We start from the raw sequence: 18,679 nt of genomic DNA, 5'->3' as shown, positions 1-18,679 counted from the left end.
GGAGACCAGCCTGGCCAACATGGCGAAACCTCGTCTCTACAAAAAAAAAATACAAAAATTAGCTGGGCGCAGTGGCGGGCGCCTGTAATCCCAGCCACTCAGGAGGCTGAGGCAGGAGAATCGCTTGAACCCAGGAGGCGGAGGTTGCAGCGAGCCGAGATCGCGCCATTGCACTACAGCTTGGGTGACAGAGTGAGACTCCGTCTCAAAAACAAAAGCAGAAACAAAAACCGCCCCATAGCCCAGCCGCTCGTTCTCATCCTTCTCTCCCATCCTCACCCCAGTGCCTTCACCGCCCCGTCCCCGCTTTCCGGCTGCCTCGGCGCGGGCCTGGTGGGCCAGGAGGGCTCCCACCCGGGGCAAAGCCGCAAGACGCGGGGCCGGCGTTCTGCCTGGAAGGCGCACTGCGGTCACCCTTCCCCAGGTCCCCGGAGCCCACGTTCTCCCAGCTCGCCCGGCTCCCGTTTCGCTCTCAGCTCCAGTATGAACCCGGAGCACGTGCAGTTCTACCCTGATTGGCTCGTCATCATCGTGCTCCACAGCCTAGTCCCCAGCTCGCTGTCTGTCACCCTGCGTTCCCAGAGCACAGAACCGGGCAAAGAGCCGGGAACCCACGGCACCAGAGCTAATCCCTGATGAGTCACCGCTCCAGGCGCGGACACTCGGGCTTCCTCGCCCCACTCTACGGGCCAAGGAGACGTCAGCAGGATCCCACCTCCCACAGCAGTCGAGCAAGAGAGCACGCGGAACAAAGGAGCTCTGCGTGATTTCACACAAGAGCCACTCGGATTTCCTTCAAATCTGAGGCAAAGCGCATTTCCCTTCGCGGCTCCGGGCAGCCTCCGAGCACCGGGTCTCCGGCACTACCTCCCTTGGGCCGTGGGGTGGCAGCAAACGTCAAGGGGGTTGCGCATGCTCTGTGTGGGGCCTCGCGCTTCGCCCCCGCGGCCGCCGAGTGACGGAAGCGCGTGCTTAGGCTCATGGGAAATGTGGTTTCTAAACCGCGGGCGCCCCCTACCTGGGCCCAGAGCGGGACTTCAGCTCCCGGCCGGCTGGCGGGCGCGTGTGGAAACGCGGGAGGAGAGGGCGGGGCGAGTGGGAGAAAAGGTGGGCGGGGCCGGTGGGAAGGCCAGGCGGAGGGGGCGGGGCTTCGGCCGGCTAAGCCGCGGCCACCCGCGGTCTGAGGGACCGGAGGAGCGGGGCCGGGAGCTGCGAGGAGCCCCCCAGACGTCGCCGAGCGCGAGGGCGGGCGTGCTCGGAGTGGTCGCTCGTCAGCCGCCGCCCCTCAGTCTCCGCACTTGCAGGTCCCCTCCCTCTCCGCCGGGACGCGGGAGAGCCCGGCTCGCGGCGGGGGCGGCCAATGCGAAACTGGCTGGTGCTGCTGTGCCCGTGTGTGCTCGGGGCCGCGCTGCACCTCTGGCTGCGGCTGCGCTCCCCGCCGCCCGCCCGCGCCTCCGGGGCGGGCCCTGCAGGTGAGGTCCTGGGGCCGGGCGGGTTGGCGGCCGCCGGGGGGGTGGGAGGCCCGGCTTGGTGCCGCGGGGCTTCGCCGGGAATTGTTGGAGGCGGGGGAAGGGCCAAACGCGACGGTCCCCAGACGAAACAAACGGCTCTTTTCATCCTTGGAGCGTTAACATCGGGCAAACTTGGGAGAGCTTTTCTCTTATCGTGTCCCCGCCGCTTCTCACTTCCCCGTTTCCCTTAACGGCCGCAGAGCCGGCGCCCGCAGCTGCAAGTCCTTCGCCCGTCCCCAGGCCTGGTTAGTGATGTCCGACGCCGCCCGTTCGCCCGGGAGCGGAACCTCGTGTGCCCTTCAGCCGCCAGCGCTTTCTGCTTTGGGAGCTCTGGCTCTGAAGTTGTTTTCTTCCCCCCCAAGTTGTTGGTCTTTCTCGGTCAAGACTGGAGTTTTAGTGCCGTGGATAATGTGTGTGCGTGTTTTCAAAGGTGGCTCGGTTTTGCTTTTAAGGAATAACTTTGCTGTAAGAATATACTGTAGCTCGTATTCTTGGATTATGATGTAAGTCGGTTAAACAAATCTGGACATGAAATAGGGCATGGCCGAGAGTGGAGTTGTTCCTGTGAGTTTGGATCGCATAACCTGCTAATGCAGTTTACATGGAAGTATCAAATTCTTTAACGATCATGTCCATTTGCTCTAAAACTTAATCTCTCGTAGGAATGAAACCTTTGTTCTTGTTTCGCGTCACAGCCTAATAGAATGCTTTACTCACGGTGCCCAGCGGATTGTTTTGTTAGTGGGTTCCACCACCCCGAACACTACTTTAGCTTTCCCTGTATCTCTTGTCTTTTTCTTTAAGGGCTTGCCCTAGAACATGAAAGAAAACTAGAAAGCTCTTTTAAATATTATGTAATACTTAATTTTGTAACTATACTGGGACTTTTTTTCCTTACCATCTCTCCCCAAAACAGCTGTTTTCTAATCCAAAAGTTCTTAAAATTAGAATTGAGTGTTTGCAGTTCAGCACTCTATGCCTTATAAGTAGAAAGTATTCGGCAATCCTCAAAACAGTCTCAGTTATATGAAATTATGTTGAGGTTATTTTGGTAACAGTCTCTTTTCCTATTAGATCACTAGCTCTTTGAAAAGGATTTGTGTGACCTGAATAGAATTAAACACTATTTAAGTGATTTAATGAAAGAACAGTGTTGCTATGCACTTAACCAGTTAATGGGGTCAGGGTTTTGCTCAGTGTTTTTTAGGTTTTTGTGAAGTGAACTAAGAAGAGAATGCCATATATAAAAAATGCTTTGTAACAGCTGCTTGTGTGTTACAGGTTTCTCTCTTTTGTTATGAGTGAGCCCTGCTGGAATCTCCTTGTAGAGCGTCATTAAGTCTGTTTATGGCCTTAATGGTTGTTTAGGGTTCAGTAAAACAAACAAAAACTGAAATGTTAGTAGACTTCAAACTGAAATCTTAGTAGACTTGCTAAGCAGTTTCCTAGTTTGAGACAAGTTTTTCCTACTCCCTTACTGCACTTGAAGGATGATGCCTTTATCTGCCATCCAGTAGTTAGACCAGCCTAGATTAAGGAAATGAAGAAGTAGACCATAGAAAGGAACAGGGTAGTAACGTAGGTAAGAAGATCAATACTAGTTATGTTAATTAACTTTGGCTTTGAATGAGTACTGTGTATCTGGTCAGATAATAAATGGGATTTTTTTTTTAAGTTCCGGGATACGTGTGCAGGACGTGCAAGTTTGTTACATAGGTAAACGTGTGCCATGGTGGTTTGCTGCACCTATCAACCATCGATATTTTAATAATCGAAGTTAAACATGACTGGCCCGGCGCGGTGCCTCACGCCTGTAATCCCAACACTTTGGGAGGCCATGGTGGGTGGATCACCTGAGGTCAGGAGTTCAAGACCAGCCTGGCCAACATGGCGAAACCCCGTCTCTACTAAAAATACAAAAATTAGCCGGGCATAGTGGTGCATGCCTGTAATCCCAGCTACTAAGGAGGCTGAGGCAGGAGAATCACTTGAACCTGGGAGGCGGAGGTTGCAGTGAGACGAGATTGCGCCACTGCACTCCAACCTGGGTGACAAGAGCGAAAGTCCATCTCAAAAAAATTAATTAATTAATTAAACAAGACTGACTCCTACCTTTCCTTTTTTCCTTTTGGTACTTTCAAAGCTAAAAGCAGTGGAAGCATCTTAAATGCTAAAATTTCCCATAATTCCTTTACCATTGTGCTGTCACCATGTTGAAACTAAAATAGTTGGGCGTTTTTACATTTTAACCCTTATACTTTAAGCCTAACAGGAGGAAAAAACCCCAAGATTTTGCTAAGTATTCTTTTCTTGAATTAACATTTTTAAATGTATTTTTTTTTCTCTTCTGCTGCTTTGTCTGTCTTCAGTCTCATTAAGTAATGGCAGTTTCTTTGTTTTTTTGTTTTTTTTGAAAGAGCGATTTACCTTCCCTGAATATTAAAAAAGGCTCTTTGGCTCACAGTTGATTCAGCAAATATTTGAGAGCCTACTCTGTGCCAGCTTCTATTGTAGGTGTGGAATTACAGCAGTAATCAAGCTAAACTTCCTGCCCTCATGTAGTTTACAATTTAGAAGGGAAGACAGAGCATCAGGAAATAATTATAAATATCACAGCGGTAGTGATAAGTATAGTGAAAAAAGATAAAGCAGTGTTAAGAGATTAAAGAGATGGTTTTAAATAGGTCAGGGAAGTCCATTCCATTCTGAAGAGGTAACAGTTGAGCAGGGACCAGAATGAAGTGAGTGAGTCACCTTAGTACCAGAATCAGCAACTTTTTTAATGTGATAGCTTCCCTTAAACCAGTCAGGGAAAGCAACTGGTAAAGAGGAAGTGAAATCCAGTACACCTGAGGGTGACAGAGGACAATGCAGGTGGAGATAACCATCGGACTAAGGAATCTAAACATAGGATATCTTGATTACAAAATGCTCGTTTTGGGTAATGCCTTAAGTAGGAATTATTTAACGGTTAATTTAGAAAAATGATGTGACAAAAGAAGGCTTCGCTTTCTAGGGTATCTGGAAAGAAAGAACCCAAAACAAAGGAGCATATTCACTCAACAAGTACTTGAGTGTTAGATTCTGTGCTGGATGCCTAGTCCCTACTCCCAAGGTGCTCACAGTATCTAATGGAAACAGACGTAGGGCAAGTGGAAGGTCAGAAAACAAATTGAGCTTGCTTTGTAATTTTGCCTGGGGTGAATTATTCCAGAATTATCCCTATATGCTAATTCTGTCTCTGTGCTTCAGTTTCCTTATTTATAAAATGATGATCTCATAGACTTATTGTGAAGATTCAATTAATGAAACACCCGCAACAGTGCCTGTTTCATAGTAAACACTCCATGAGTTTGAGAGAGGAGTGGTAGTCTGGTGGCCACTGATGCCTGTGCTAGTGTGGTGTTTTGGGAGGTGTCTTTGGTAGTGTGTATGATGATTGTCTTTATCATTAGATCTGTGATAGGCTCACATGTTTTCTTCATTTTCAAGATTTGTATCTATTTGTGACTCTTCCAAGAGCATGCATATGAGAGTGGAATTTTGGTCTGATTTTTAAGACTCTTGGGCTTATTTTGAGCAATCAGTTTTGATGTCAACCTTCTTTAGACTTTTTTTGATTATTATTTTGAGACACAGTTTCACTCTGTCGCCCAGGCTGGAGTGCAGTGGCACCATCTTGACTAACTGCAACCTCTGCCTCCGGGTTGAAGCCATTCTCCTGCCTCAGCCTCTGTTACACGTGTGTGCCACCACACCCAGCTAATTTTTGTATTATTAGTAGAGACTGCATTTTGCCGTGTTGGCCATCTGGTCTCAAACTCCTGACCTCAAGCGATTCATTCACCTCGGCCTCCCAAAGTGCTAGGATTACAGGCATGAGCCACTGCGCCAGGCCCTCCCTTAGACTTTAATATACCTTTGGATGTCCACTCACAGTGCAGAGTTGAGCAGGTTGCCAGACTCTCAGGATATATTACATGTTAAGAAATAGTTCTTACTGTAGGGTCTCAGAAGAAAACAATACCCCAAAATAAGGCCTCAGAAGCAGCTGTCTCTGACCTGCTGCTGCTGTCCTCTCTCTGGCCTTGCATTCTCACCTGAGGCTAGCTGTAGAAACTAAAATCCCTCTTCCCCAAAGCCAGCCATAAAACCTAAACATATTACTCTAACTACCCCCCACCACCACCTTTCTATATAAAAATTACCTAACTTACCTTCTTTTATTACAGGTCATAAGAACCTCATACCAGAGAGGGTCCTATCCCATACCCAGTAGGAAAGAATGTATACTTAGGACAAGAAGAATCTAGACAGGCCTTGCTGGGTTTTCCAACTCCATCTGTTAACATTAGATCCTACCCTTTCTGTCCAATCTTAATTCCACATAGCTATCTATACTTTGTTAAACCTAAGCACAGAAATGGGCACTTTCTCCTGTATCTTTACTGATCAAATAAATTTTTATGCCTTTTCTCCTGTCCATCTCTTGTCAGTGATTTTCACCGAACCTTCAGAGGGAAAACTTTCCCTTGGCCCTTACGTTACCCTGAGGGAGCTTGCTTGGGATTGTGATTTAGTCCTGACATTATGAAGGTTTTGTTTACTGCTGTATCTGTGCCATCTAGAACAATGAGCATAGGAGATGCTCTGTCATTTGAGTGAATAAATCAAGAGAATAAAACTGGCGCAGTTTGATGTATTTTCACAAATTGAACACACCCAACTAATCACCACCCAGATTTAAAAAAAGAAAACTATCAGTGCTTCAGAAGTTCCCTTCATGCTCTGTTCTGTCACTACCAGGGATAGTAACCAGTGGCAGAAATTTGGCTACTTTTGTACTTTATATAAACAGAACTGTCTAGTATCTACATAGTTCCTATCGCCTGTTTATCTTAATATGATGTATTAATAGAATAATGTTTAATGATATGATTAACATGTAATTTTAATGGCTGCATAGTATTCTGTCATATAGCTACACCATAATTTATTTAATGAGTCCTTTATGTGTTTATGTAGCTTGCAGTTTTTCGCTATTAATAGGTGACACTATGATTAATAAAGATCTTCTGAGTGTATCACTGATTATTTCTTTAGAATGAGTTCTTAGAATTGCTGGACAAAGTTATACCATTCTAAATTATTTGACACATTGCCAAATTGCCCTGCAGAAGACTGTACCAAATTACATTCCTTCCAGCAATGAAAAAGAGTAGCCATTTTTTTTTTTTTTTTTTTTTTTTGAGAAGGAGTCTAGCTCTGTCACCCAGACTGGAGTGCAGTCGCGGGATCTTGGCTGACTGCAACCTCTGCCTCCCAGGTTCAAGCAAGTCTCCTGACTCAGCCTCCCAAGTAGCTGGGATTACAGGCATGCACCACCACGCCCAGCTAATTTTTGTTGTATTTTTAATAGAGACAAGGTTTCACCATATTGGCCAGGCTGGTCTCGAACTTCTGACCTTGTGATCTGCCCTCCTCGGCCTCCCAAAATTGAAGCTGGGATTATAGGCATGAGCCACCGTGCCCGGCGGAGAGTAGCCACTTTGTTGAAATCACTAACAACATTTCCTTTAAGTACCATCATTTAGTTAACAATCATTTAAGAAGACATTTGTCAGTTTGAATGTAGGAGAAAACTGGTGTCTCATTGCCCTAATTCAAACTTGATTCTTATTGAAGTTGAACATGTTTTCATAGGCTTGCTATTTGCCTTTTTTCTTTTCTGAATTATCTTTATGTCCTTCTGCATCATGTTTACTTCTTACCACTTTCTTTTTTTCCCTCCGTTTCTAGACACTGGAGTCAACTAGGTACCCTGTTCTTGTAATGTAAAAGGTGATAAGGGTTTAGAGCCAGATTGGTAAAGGGAGCTAGAAATTTGAGCAACATTCTTACATAGGTATTTTATTATGCATCTACTTTGGGTTTTGTACTGTGTAACACAGTACTCAGGAGTCTATTGGACTAATTTACATTAATGGTATGTGGTTAAAAAACCTGTTTTTCTGACATTTGACTTCAATATATCTTGAAGTAGTTCTCTAAAAGACCACGATATGCCGTGTTACTTTCCCTCTGCAAGAAAAAGAGAAATGCATGTAAAGTAAAGCAGTTGAACAGAAGCAGCTTAGACATGGATTAGAAGCAGGGGGGATTGAGAGTGGCAGAGAGGTGGAATAAGATCAAAAAGAGGTTTCCATCCATAATCCATGGGATTTTCACATGTCACATGGTTATCTTTGTATTTCTTTATTATTTTTAGAAAAATCTTGTTTGACAATTATATGGAGAAGTCAGGTAAAAACCAGTTAGGATGCCCTTGTACTGGTCCAGGTGAAAAAACAGACCGAACTGAGCAGCAGCTAGAATTAATAAGAAAGGGATAGATTTGAGAAATTTTCATGAAGATTTTGAGACATCAAGAAAAGATTAAATTATGTTCTATGTAATCTATTTCTAAAAGATTTGCTTTGATTAGCCATCAAAAATAAGGTAGTAAATTATTAAAATTAAAAGTGATGTTTCAAATATTTTGAAAGTTTGCTTTTGTGCAGCATCCTTATTTTCTGATGATGTCAGATAAATGAGGCATTTAGATTAAATGTGATTTTTGCCCTACAGCTTTTAATCTTTTGAGATGAGACTTTGAAACAAATGAAATAGAATATCCAAAATTGTTTTTGTATCAGTTTTCTCTAATTAAGAAGTTGAAGCACAGGGATTTAAATAATTTCTTACTAACGTAATGCAAAATCTTGGCTGTGGAATCAATGTCAGAACTGGCTGGTCACTACCTTTGCCTCCTTCCTGACACTACAATGTACATATTTCTCTGTGAAAAAGGTGGGGAGGCATATTGTCAGTTTTACATAGTCATTTAAATTAGTCTCTGAATTCAGACACTCATTTAGAGTCAGTTCCAGCACTAGGTACAACTTCCATCATATAGTTATGTATCTGAGAAAAAATGTTCTGAGCTATGAGTTAAAAAAAATTGATGTGTTACCCAGCGTATTCAATGATCCGCTTATTGCTAATTCAGTTGAACTGGTATTGTGGATTAAAAGATCAGAATTTAGACTCAGATAAGCTATATTAAGCTGTATAGCTTTAGAACAGAACAGTGATAAAGAATGGTGTTAGATTGCCTGGGATTAAATCTTAGCCCAGCCATTTCCAAGCTGTTTGACTTAAGTTACTGAATTCTTTGGGTGTTTCATTTGTTCAACAAGTACTGGGCCAGGCATGGTGGATCACGCCTGTAATCCCAGCACTTTGGGAGGCCAAGGCGGTGGATCACAAGGTCAAGAGTTCAACACCAGCCTGGCCAAGATGGTGAAACCCCATCTCTACTAAAACTACAAAAATTAGCCAGGCACAGTGACAGGCGCCTATAATCCCAGCTACTCGGGAGGCTGAGGCAGGAGAATCACTTGAACCCAGGAGGCAGAGGTTGCAGTGAGCTGAGATCGCCGCCACTGCACTCCAGACTGGGCCACAGAGTGGGACTCCGTCAAAAAAAAAAAAAAGTACCTACCTCATAGGGTTGTGAGCATTAAATGACACTCTATATGTAGTGCTTTTCACAGATTAACTGTTCAGAAATATGGCCTATTAATAAGCTTAATCCATGAAAATTTGAATTTATTTAAAAATAAATTGTCTTTATAAAAGAATTCGTTTTAGTACATGACTCATTGTAGAGTGAAATAATAAATACCTCTATTCCATTTGGAATGGAACTTTTTTTTTTTTTTCAGGTGGAGTCTCACTCTTGTTGCCCAGGCTGGAGTGCAATGGCGCGGTCTCGGCTCACCGCAACCTCCACCTCCCGGGTTCAAGAGATTCTCCTGCCTCAGCCTCCCAAGTAGCTGGGATAACGGGCAAGCACCACCACACCCGGCTAATTTTGTATTTTTAGTAGAGACAGGGTTTCTCCATGTCGGTCAGGCTGGTCTTGAACTCCCGACCTCAGGTGATCCGCCCACCTCGGCCTTCCAAAGTGCTGGGATTACAGGCATGAGCCACCGTGCCTGGCCCGGAATGAAACATTTTAAGAAATATATCTATTGTGGAAAATAAGGTATCTACACAAAAATTTCTGTATTATATCCTTAAAACTATCCTAGTAGAAAGATCTGTTTTTATTATTTTAATCGGGCCTTTGAAGAAAATATCAACCTGGTTTTGTTGTCTTTTAGACTGAATACCTAGATCCCATGGTATATAAAAACATTGCATTTAATATAGTAAAGAGTCTGGGCTTCAATAATTTATTTTTGGAAACGTTTTGGATCAGTTCCCACCACTGGAGAAAGAGATGAAATGGATACCTCATCAGAGCTATATATAAGCTTGTAGCTCTCAAGCCTTAAAACTGGTGATGAAAAAAAAGGACAAAGTATATCTTTCTCTTCTGTCTTCTAAGGACAAGTTTTAGATGGAAATGTAACCCTGCCCATTAGACCTTCTGACAATAAGAAATGAGCCGTTCAGAATGACTTACTTTATTTTTTTTTTTTTTTTACTAAAAGTGTTGCTTTCCCGTCATTCTTCAGAATATTTTGTAGGTGGTGAAAGGTTTACTGGCTATAGAATTCATTGATATAAATAAGGGTTGCATTACTTTCCGGTGTGGAAGTCCTTCAACGTCATCCGCCAAACTTAATAACTAACATTAATGTAGGACCTCACTTTTCAAAGCACATTTTTTTTAGTTGCCATTGAATGCCTCATATATGCCTAATACCAAACCAAGAACTTTATACATGTTATCTCATTTAATTTTTACAACAGCTTTATGAGAAGTATTATTATACCCATTTTGTAGTTGAAGAAACTGAGGCTCAAGAAGCTAAATAACTTATAGCTAATATATGATAGAGCCTGGATTCTAACTGTGGCCTAATTGACTCTTAATGCCTACTATTTTTTTATGCTACGTTGCCTTTTGAAACAGATTCTTACCACAAACATCTTGTTTGTTTTGAAGAATTAGTATACTTATGTGAGCATGAATACATACATATATACGTGAAAGACAAAAATACTCTAAACCAAAATGTTATTAGTGGTTGTCTCTGGATAGTGGGTTCATATGTGATTTAAAAATTCTTTTCTTTGTGTTTATCTGAATTTCCTACAAACATAAGCTTATTTTGTAATAAACTTATGATACATATCGAACTTCATAGTAATTGATACATGACTTATTTCTCATGTATTGTTCTTATTTCTAGATCAGTTGGCCTTATTTCCTCAGTGGAAATCTACTCACTATGATGTGGTAGTTGGCGTGTTGTCAGCTCGCAATAACCATGAACTTCGAAACGTGATAAGAAGCACCTGGATGAGACATTTGCTACAGCATCCCACATTAAGTCAACGGTAGGTTTTCTGAGTTGTTGCCTTGCCTGGTTTATTGAAATAAGAGTTCTGAAAAACCTAGCCAGGCGTGGTGGTGTGTGCCCATCGTCCCAGCTACCGGGGAGGCTGAGGTGGAAGGATTGCTTGAGCTTGGAAAATTGAGGCTGCAGTGAGCCATGATTGCACCACTGCATTCCAGCCTGCGTGATGGGAATGAGTCCCTGCCTAATTTAAAAAAAAAAAAGTTCTGAAAAACCTTACTTTGAATAGAAATGTTCATTCAGATATGTGGGCTCTTCCTGGGAGAAATGGCTGTTTCATTTGCTTTTCTTCCATATAGTTCGGGCCAAAAAGTAAATTTAACCAACATTTTAAGCCAAATGATAATTGGAAGAGAGTATATTCACTGGTCAACATGCGTAGTATTTAGATACCCATTGTGGTTTGTTTGTTTTTTGCTTTGATTTAGAATAGCAGTTCTTAAAAGGTTCTATTCTAGAGCAGTTCTCTCCTTAGACACATGTGCATGTCTAAATATACTTTTCACTAACTTCATAGAGATAAATTTAATTTTTTTCAGTTTTGTAGTATTTTTTAGTTGTGTAATCTGCAGTATGTGTAATATGCCATGCTCTTTTTCCTGACTACCCTTCTGGAACTGAGCTTTGGTAATCCATTTCATGCTGACATTAGATAGCTCTCAGTTATTAGTTAGAGGCCCAAAGCCTTAGTCTGTTCTCAATGAGATCAACCTCTGAAGATTGTGTAGTGAGGGACTAGGGGAAGAAACGCATAGAAGTTGACTTCTATGTATGTGAAGACTCAGGTGATAAGCAGAGAAGGCCCTTTGAGGATTGAATTGCACTGGCACATTTGTGACTGAGTAGCTATACAAGCAAATTGCAGTTGTGAATTTTTTTTTTTTTTTTTTTTTTTTTGAGATGGAGTTTTGCTGTCGCTCAGGCTAAAGTGCAGTGGCATGATCTTGGCTCACTGCAGCCTCGAATTCCTGGGTTCAAGCGATTCTCCTGCCTCAGCCTCCCAAGTAGCTGGGATTACAGGCACTTGCCACCATGCCCGGCTAATTTTTGTATTTTTAGTAGGGACAGGGTTTCACCATGTTGGCCAGGCTGGTCTCGAACTCCTGACCTCAGGTGATCTGCTTGCCTCGGCCTCCCAAAGTGCTGGGATTACAAGCGTGAGCCACCAAGCCCGGCCTAGTTGTGAATTTTCTTGTCACTAGTAGTGCTTACTCATAGTAGCTTTCATTCCTTTTCAAGACAGGTTTCTTTAGTTCATGGTTGCAATGATAATAGAGCCTATTACACAGCAAATGAAAGACCTCAGAATCATCACTACTATCAGAACCACCTCCAAAAGCTGTACTTCCTGTAGTATTTCCCTGTTAGAAAATAATGACTCCTCCACCAGTTGCTCAGACCAAAACCCTTGGTGTTACCCTGATTTTTCCTTTCACCTGCCACATCCAATCCATCAGCATACCTTCCAGATGCTGCTTAGACCATACGCAGAATCTGACTTCTCACCACCTTTACCACTGCCATCTGATCTAGGCTGCCATTATGTCTCACCTGGATTATTGCAGAAGTCCCCTTGTCTGAACTTACTACTGCTACCTTTGACCCCCTACATTTTATTTTCCATACAGCAGCCAGAGTGATCCTTTTAAAATTAGTCAAATTATGTCAATTCTCTATTCATACCCCTCCATTGACCTCCTTTCTTGCTCAGAGTGAAACTCCAAGTCTTTGTTGTGGTCTTTGACCTTATCTACATCTACTTCCCCTACACTGGCTGCCTTACTGTACTTTCATACACTAAAAGTGCCCCTACCTCAGGGCCTTTGCATTTCCTACGTCCTCTCTCACTAATGTCCTCAGGACTCACTTCCTTCAGGTCTCTGATTAGATGTCACTCTAGCAGACAGCCCCATAGTAAACAGCAGCCCACCCCTATCTTGTTTGTATCTTCCCTTAGTTGGCTTTAATTTTTTTTTGGTAACACTTATCACCAGCTGGCATCTGTATTGTATTTAGTTGTAAAATTGTTTGTCTTTCTCCACTTGAATGTAGGTTTCATGAGCATTGGGGCTTCAGGTTTTTTCATTGGCGTATTCCCAATACCTAAAACCTAGCTTGGTGCAGACTAAGGCACTCAACAACTATTGAATGAATGACTCAGAACCAAATGTAATGAGTAAAGTTGATATTCAGACATTCACCACTAATTTATTTGCCATCATAACAGTCTTGCTTTAAATTTAGCGTGCTTGATTTGTGTTATGAGAATGATCAGCTATCTGTATAAAAATAGATATTAGGCAAAAAAACACCTTCCTGGGACACAGTAATTTTGTGGATCTAGTAAGAGTACCTAGTAAGATGGCTAAAAAACCAAATTTGGTACATACTTGCAATAATTTAGTTAGCACATTTATTCATTTCTGTTTATACTTTTATTCCAAATGCTAGTTATCTATGAAAGGTATTCTGCCTTAATTGGTAATTAGTAACAGAAACTGCATTTCTGTGGTTATGGCATATTTTCCATTCTTTGCATTTCACCGAAGGACCCAAACTCAACACTAAGTACTTCTGTAAGCAAATAGTGTAGTATGTGTGGTAGAATACAGAGATAAATAGAGTGTTAGGAGGGGCTTGACATTTAGTAGAAGGAAATAGGTGTAATAGTATAATAAAATGTTGTATGTGCTGTGATATAAATAGATATAAAATAGCCCGGGGTGTTTGAGAAACTCCTAACACTTCTATATAACTTGAGCACAGGGCTTGTGGTGGTGGGGGAAGGGTTGTGGCACAGTGTGAGAGAAACAGCCAGGAGAGGTAGGAGAGTAGAGAGGTGTATATAAAGAAAAGAGGGGGGAAGCATATGACTGTGAGAGGCAGACAGTGAGCAGATCACATATAACAGGCATGTGGAGGGTTGAGTGGAAGGACGAGACCTGTTGTGGCAAGGACTGCTGAGGGGCTGATCTACAGAGATCAGAGGGGTGACCTTGTGAGAGAATAAGGTCATTGAATGTAGAAAATGGAGGAGGAGGCTAGGAAGATTGCTAGTGTTCTGACTTGGAGAATAGTGGAATCATCAATCAAAACAAAAATACTAAAAGAGAAGAGCAGGTTTCATGGGAAAGAAGCTCAGTTGTGTATATGTTGACCTTGAGGTTCCTATAGGCAGTGGTGTACTGATAAAGGTTTACTAACTGGCTCTCTGGGAAAAATGATGCTTATATGTACATACTTGTTTATTATAAATTTTATTGACATAAAGTATATACAGCCTGTAATTGACAGACGATAACCTGTACAATACTGTTTATCGTAAATTCCATGAAACCAGTTAGAACGCTTTTGTTGTTTGTCAGACTCTCCTATCTATGACCAACTTATGGTTGCAGTTAACAAAAGAGTGTAGTTGTGACAAAAGTCTTTCTTTTAAGTTAAACAGTGAGGACTAAAGTGACAACTAAGATATGTCAGCTTTACACTTAATAAAGTCAGTGACTTCTTGCTGTATCAGGTAATAGTTTTGGAACACTGGAATCGTATCTTCCTTGACTTTTTTTTTTTTTGGAACTATTCACTCTGTAATGGCTGTAGATAGACACATCACATTAAGCTTAATTTGCATTATCAACATTTTCTCTATACTTTCTTAAGTCTAGACAGTCAACAAAACAATAAACCAAACCCTTATTTGTATTATTTGCCAGTTTCTAGGGTGTGAATATTTCCACTATGGCCAATTCAAGTGACTATGACATCACTGTGACATCACTGAACACAGAGTGGGGGAAAGATAAGCAGTAGCATGCCATATATACTATTTCCACCATGTAGATGTAATAAATATAAATGATCTCAAGGACATAATAGTAAAATGTAGTAAAACATTAAGTGATTGAGTATTTCCTTTGATTTTAATATATATTATAAGATTATATAATTTAATTTTAAATAAAGGCTATGTTTAATAACCATCTCACAAAATTTCTGAAAAGTTGACAGTTGGCTCTCAGAAGCCAGTAGTAGCAGGCTTTAGCACACAGCTGTCTGTGGGTTATCTGGGTGAAGATGTCCAGTGAATTTACAGGTCCTTTACATGGGTCTAAACTAGAGTTACTAATTCAGGTCCGGACACAGTGGCTCACACCTGTAATCCCAGCACTTTGGGAGGCCAAGGCAGGCAGATCACTTGACGCCAAGAGTTCGAGACCAGCTTGGCCAACATGGTGAAATCCCATCTCTACTAAAAATACAAAAATTAGCCAGGCGTGGTGGCACACGCCTGTAATACCAGCCACTTAGGAGGCTGAGGCAGGAGAATCACTTGAACCTGAAAGGTGGAGACTGCAAAGAGCCAAGATTACGCGGTTGCACTCCAGCCTGGGTGACAGAGCGAGACTCTGTCTCAAAAAAAAAAAAAAAGAAAACAACTAGAGTTACTAATTCAGGAACCATTCCCATGCTATTTGAAGCCACGAGAATAAATAATATTGTCTAGGGAGAGGAAGTAAAAAAAAAATGAGTAGATTGAGAAAAGACCCAAAGGCAGAGCCCTAGACTAATATCACTCTCAGTGGACAAGCTGGGGAACAAGAGCCAGTGAAGATGACTGAGCAGGCCGCAGAAGGAAGGGAAGAGAGCATTTTAGGGAGCTGGGCAGTATTAAGCCGTAGAGAAGCTAGGAAGGTAAGAGTTCAAGAGTGTCTGTTGATTTAGCAGCAGCTCATTGGTTACATTAGTGGAATCTCAGTGGAGGTGGTGATATTAAAGCTAAAACTCTTGTTTTATAAAATGAGTGGGAAGTAAGAAACAGGCTGCAATTTTAATTTCTTTGTAGGACCTCAGTGTAAAGTGTGGTGGCAAGGAAGGATGGAAGGTGAAGAGAATAATTAGAGTCAGGACTTTTTCATGTTTGTAATGTGGAGGGAAGGAGTCACTAGTTACGGGGGTAACCAGTGAAGCAAGGTCTAGGAGAGAAGGGGATTTCCTCTTGGATGGAAAGACCTAATCTTGAGCAAAAGGAACACCTTCTGAAATAGAAGAAGGCAGCAAAGGAAAATTTTAGATATAGATATGTTTTTAGGTATGGGCATGAGAACTGACTTTACTATAGTTTGCTTTTAAATGATATGAACATTTGCTTGTAGCGAGGCCAGACATATTCATACTTGCTTTAATATAGCATTGCAATAAACGACTCATGCATAAGTAACTTGGTAGTTAGCAACTTTCAGTTTACTTGTTCCCCCATTTTGTCTGACTAGAAGAATAAAGGTAGAGAATTAATCCTCATAAACACTTGTGTCTCAAAGTAAAAGCTCTGAAATGGGCATGAGGAAACGTGCATGTGCGAGGTGAAGATCAGTAACTGATGTTAATGCCAACACATCTCTCAGTGTGCTTGTGAAGTTCATAATAGGTGCTCATGGCTGTGAAGTGCCTGTGGAAGACAGGGAGGATCCTTATTCCTGTAAACTACTCAACATCACAAATCCAGGTAAGTCATCTTTTCCCTTGACTGCCATACACAAGCTTGATGTTGAGTAAAAGTTGCTAAGCTTAATAGTATGGAGTCTGTTTTTATTTTTTATTATTTTATTTTATTATGTGTTTTAGAGACAGGGTCTTGCTCTGTCGCCTAGGCTGGCGTGCAGTGGCATAGTCTTGGCTCACTATAACCTCAAACTCCTGGGCTCAAGCGATCCTCCTACCTCACCACCCTGCTAGGACTACAGGCATGTGCCACGACAACTGGCTAATTTTTTAATTTTTTGTAGAGTTGAGGTCTCGCTGTCTTGTCTGGGCTGATCTTGAATTCCTACCCTCAAGGGATCCACCAGCCTCAGCATCCCAAAGCACTGGGATTGCAGGCATGAGCCACCATGCCCCGGAGTCTGTTTTTAATAGACTAAAATGTCTTTCATCCAAATTTATGTCTCATCTTTTTTTTTTTTTTTTTTTTTTTTTTTTTGAGACGGAGTCTTGCTCTGTTTGTCCAGGCTGGAGTGCAGTGGTGCTATCTCAGCTCACTGCAACCTCCGCCTCCTAGGTTCAAGAAATTCTCCTGCCTCAGCCTCTCTCGAGTAGATGGGATTACAGGCGCCCACCACTGCACCTGGCTAATTTGTGTATTTTTAGTAGAGATAGGATTTCACCGTGTTGGTCAGGCTGGCCTCGAACTCCTGACCTTGTGATCCACCTGCCTCAGCCTCCCAAAGTGCTGAGATTACAGGCATGAGCCACCATACCCAGCCTGTTTCATCATTTTTGACAGATTGACTTGGGGTATCTGTAGAGATTCTTTACAGAATTGGAACTTTAGGATCCAGGAGACTTTATTTTTAAGTGTGATTCATATGCGTTTGGAAGTTCCTTATGCTTAGATAAATCCTGAATTACCAAATTTTGAACTTTTGGAAAACTGCTGATTTTACCAGTTAATTTATAATAATCTTGAAGAAACAAATATTATGAATCAACTTTCTCTTAGAATTATTGTCTAATTTATTTCTGTAAAAGAAAAAATAGTAAAAAATGTAAGACAAGTAACATTATTTATGCCTTAAAATTAAAAGTTTGTAAAAATTCTGGTGAGGATAAAGAAAGCTGCTCCAGCACTTTGGGACACCACGGTGGGAGGAGGAGCACAAAACCAGCCTGGGCAACATAGTGAGATCCCATGTCTGAAAAAAAAACATTAGCCAAGTATTGTGGCTCATGCCTGTAGTTCCAGCTGCTTGGGAGGCCGAGGTAGGAGGACTGCTTGGGTCCAGCAGTTCGAGGCTGCAGTAAGCTATGATCTGCTCCCGCTACTGCACTCCAGCCTGGGTGACAGAGCGAGACCCTGTCTCAAAAACAAAGACAACGAAGAAAGCTGATCCTAACTAGGTTCTCTGTGTCACCAGGGAACCAATTTTAGGAAGTTGATAAGTTTTTAACTGTCTGTGTTTATTAGCAATTCCCATTATGTTCAGCTGTGTTTCTAAGGGAGGTTATACTTCCAAGTCTTAAATATGCTGATTAGGACTTCTGGTATTTTAAGGTTTGTTAAAACTGTATAATTAAGTAACACCTCACTTTTATAAGCAGTCTCCATGGCTCTCAATCCAAGCTTTGCCATTTTCTAGCTGTGTGACCTCCTCTGCCTCAGTTTTATCATCTGTAAACTTGGGATAAGAGAATCTCCCTCATGGGGATTGACATAAAGATGAAATAAGTTGATACATATGATGTATTTAGAATAATAGTTCCTAGAAGGTGGAAGGTACTGAACATTATTTTAAAGAGCCTGCCATTTTATAAAGCTGGGTTTCAAACAGCTTTTTAAATAAATTGGACAATATATTCAGGTCTGTATTACAAAATAGAGGTTTCTTACTTAGGATGTCTGTGAATTCAGTTAACATTGTAAGCAAATTTTATGTATGAATTGTGTGCTGGGGAGAAAGTCCTTTGGCTTTCACTGGAGTCTTGTCTTTTTTTTTTTCTTGGAGACAGAGTTTCGCTCTTGTCACCCAGACTGGAGTGCAATGTGTGATCTTGGCTCACTGCAACCTCCACCTCCCAGGTTCAAGCGATTCTCCTGCCTTAGTCTCCCGAGTAGCTAGAATTACAGGTGCCCGCCACCACCCCTGACTAATTTTTGTATTTTTAGTAGAGATGGGGTTTCACCACATTGGCCAGGCTAGTCTCAAACTCCTGACCTCACGTGATCCACCCCCCTCAGCCTCCCAAAGTGCTGGGATTATA

General features: G+C 42.1%; 1 protein-coding gene across 2 annotated transcripts in view; it reads left to right on the top strand.

Moving 5' to 3' along the window:
• The first annotated feature begins 1,124 nt into the window (after nucleotides 1-1,124).
• B3GALNT2 (beta-1,3-N-acetylgalactosaminyltransferase 2) overlaps nucleotides 1,125-18,679 on the top strand; it is a 57,792-nt gene continuing 40,237 nt past the window's right edge. The window contains exons 1-3 of one of the 2 annotated variants that reach the window (XM_004028631.5): nucleotides 1,125-1,472; nucleotides 10,757-10,904; nucleotides 16,327-16,427. In XM_004028631.5, the coding sequence (XP_004028680.2) occupies nucleotides 1,361-1,472; nucleotides 10,757-10,904; nucleotides 16,327-16,427 (361 nt within the window). In that variant the 5' untranslated portion in view covers nucleotides 1,125-1,360. The remainder of the gene's footprint in view (nucleotides 1,473-10,756; nucleotides 10,905-16,326; nucleotides 16,428-18,679) is intronic. The other variant, XM_055372603.2, reaches the window with a different exon arrangement.

The sequence above is a fragment of the Gorilla gorilla genome, chromosome 1 (genome assembly GCF_029281585.2).
Source record: "Gorilla gorilla gorilla isolate KB3781 chromosome 1, NHGRI_mGorGor1-v2.1_pri, whole genome shotgun sequence".
Lineage (NCBI taxonomy): Eukaryota > Metazoa > Chordata > Mammalia > Primates > Hominidae > Gorilla > Gorilla gorilla.
Note: the sequence above shows the minus strand (reverse complement) of the source record. Positions and strands in the feature narration are given on the sequence as shown.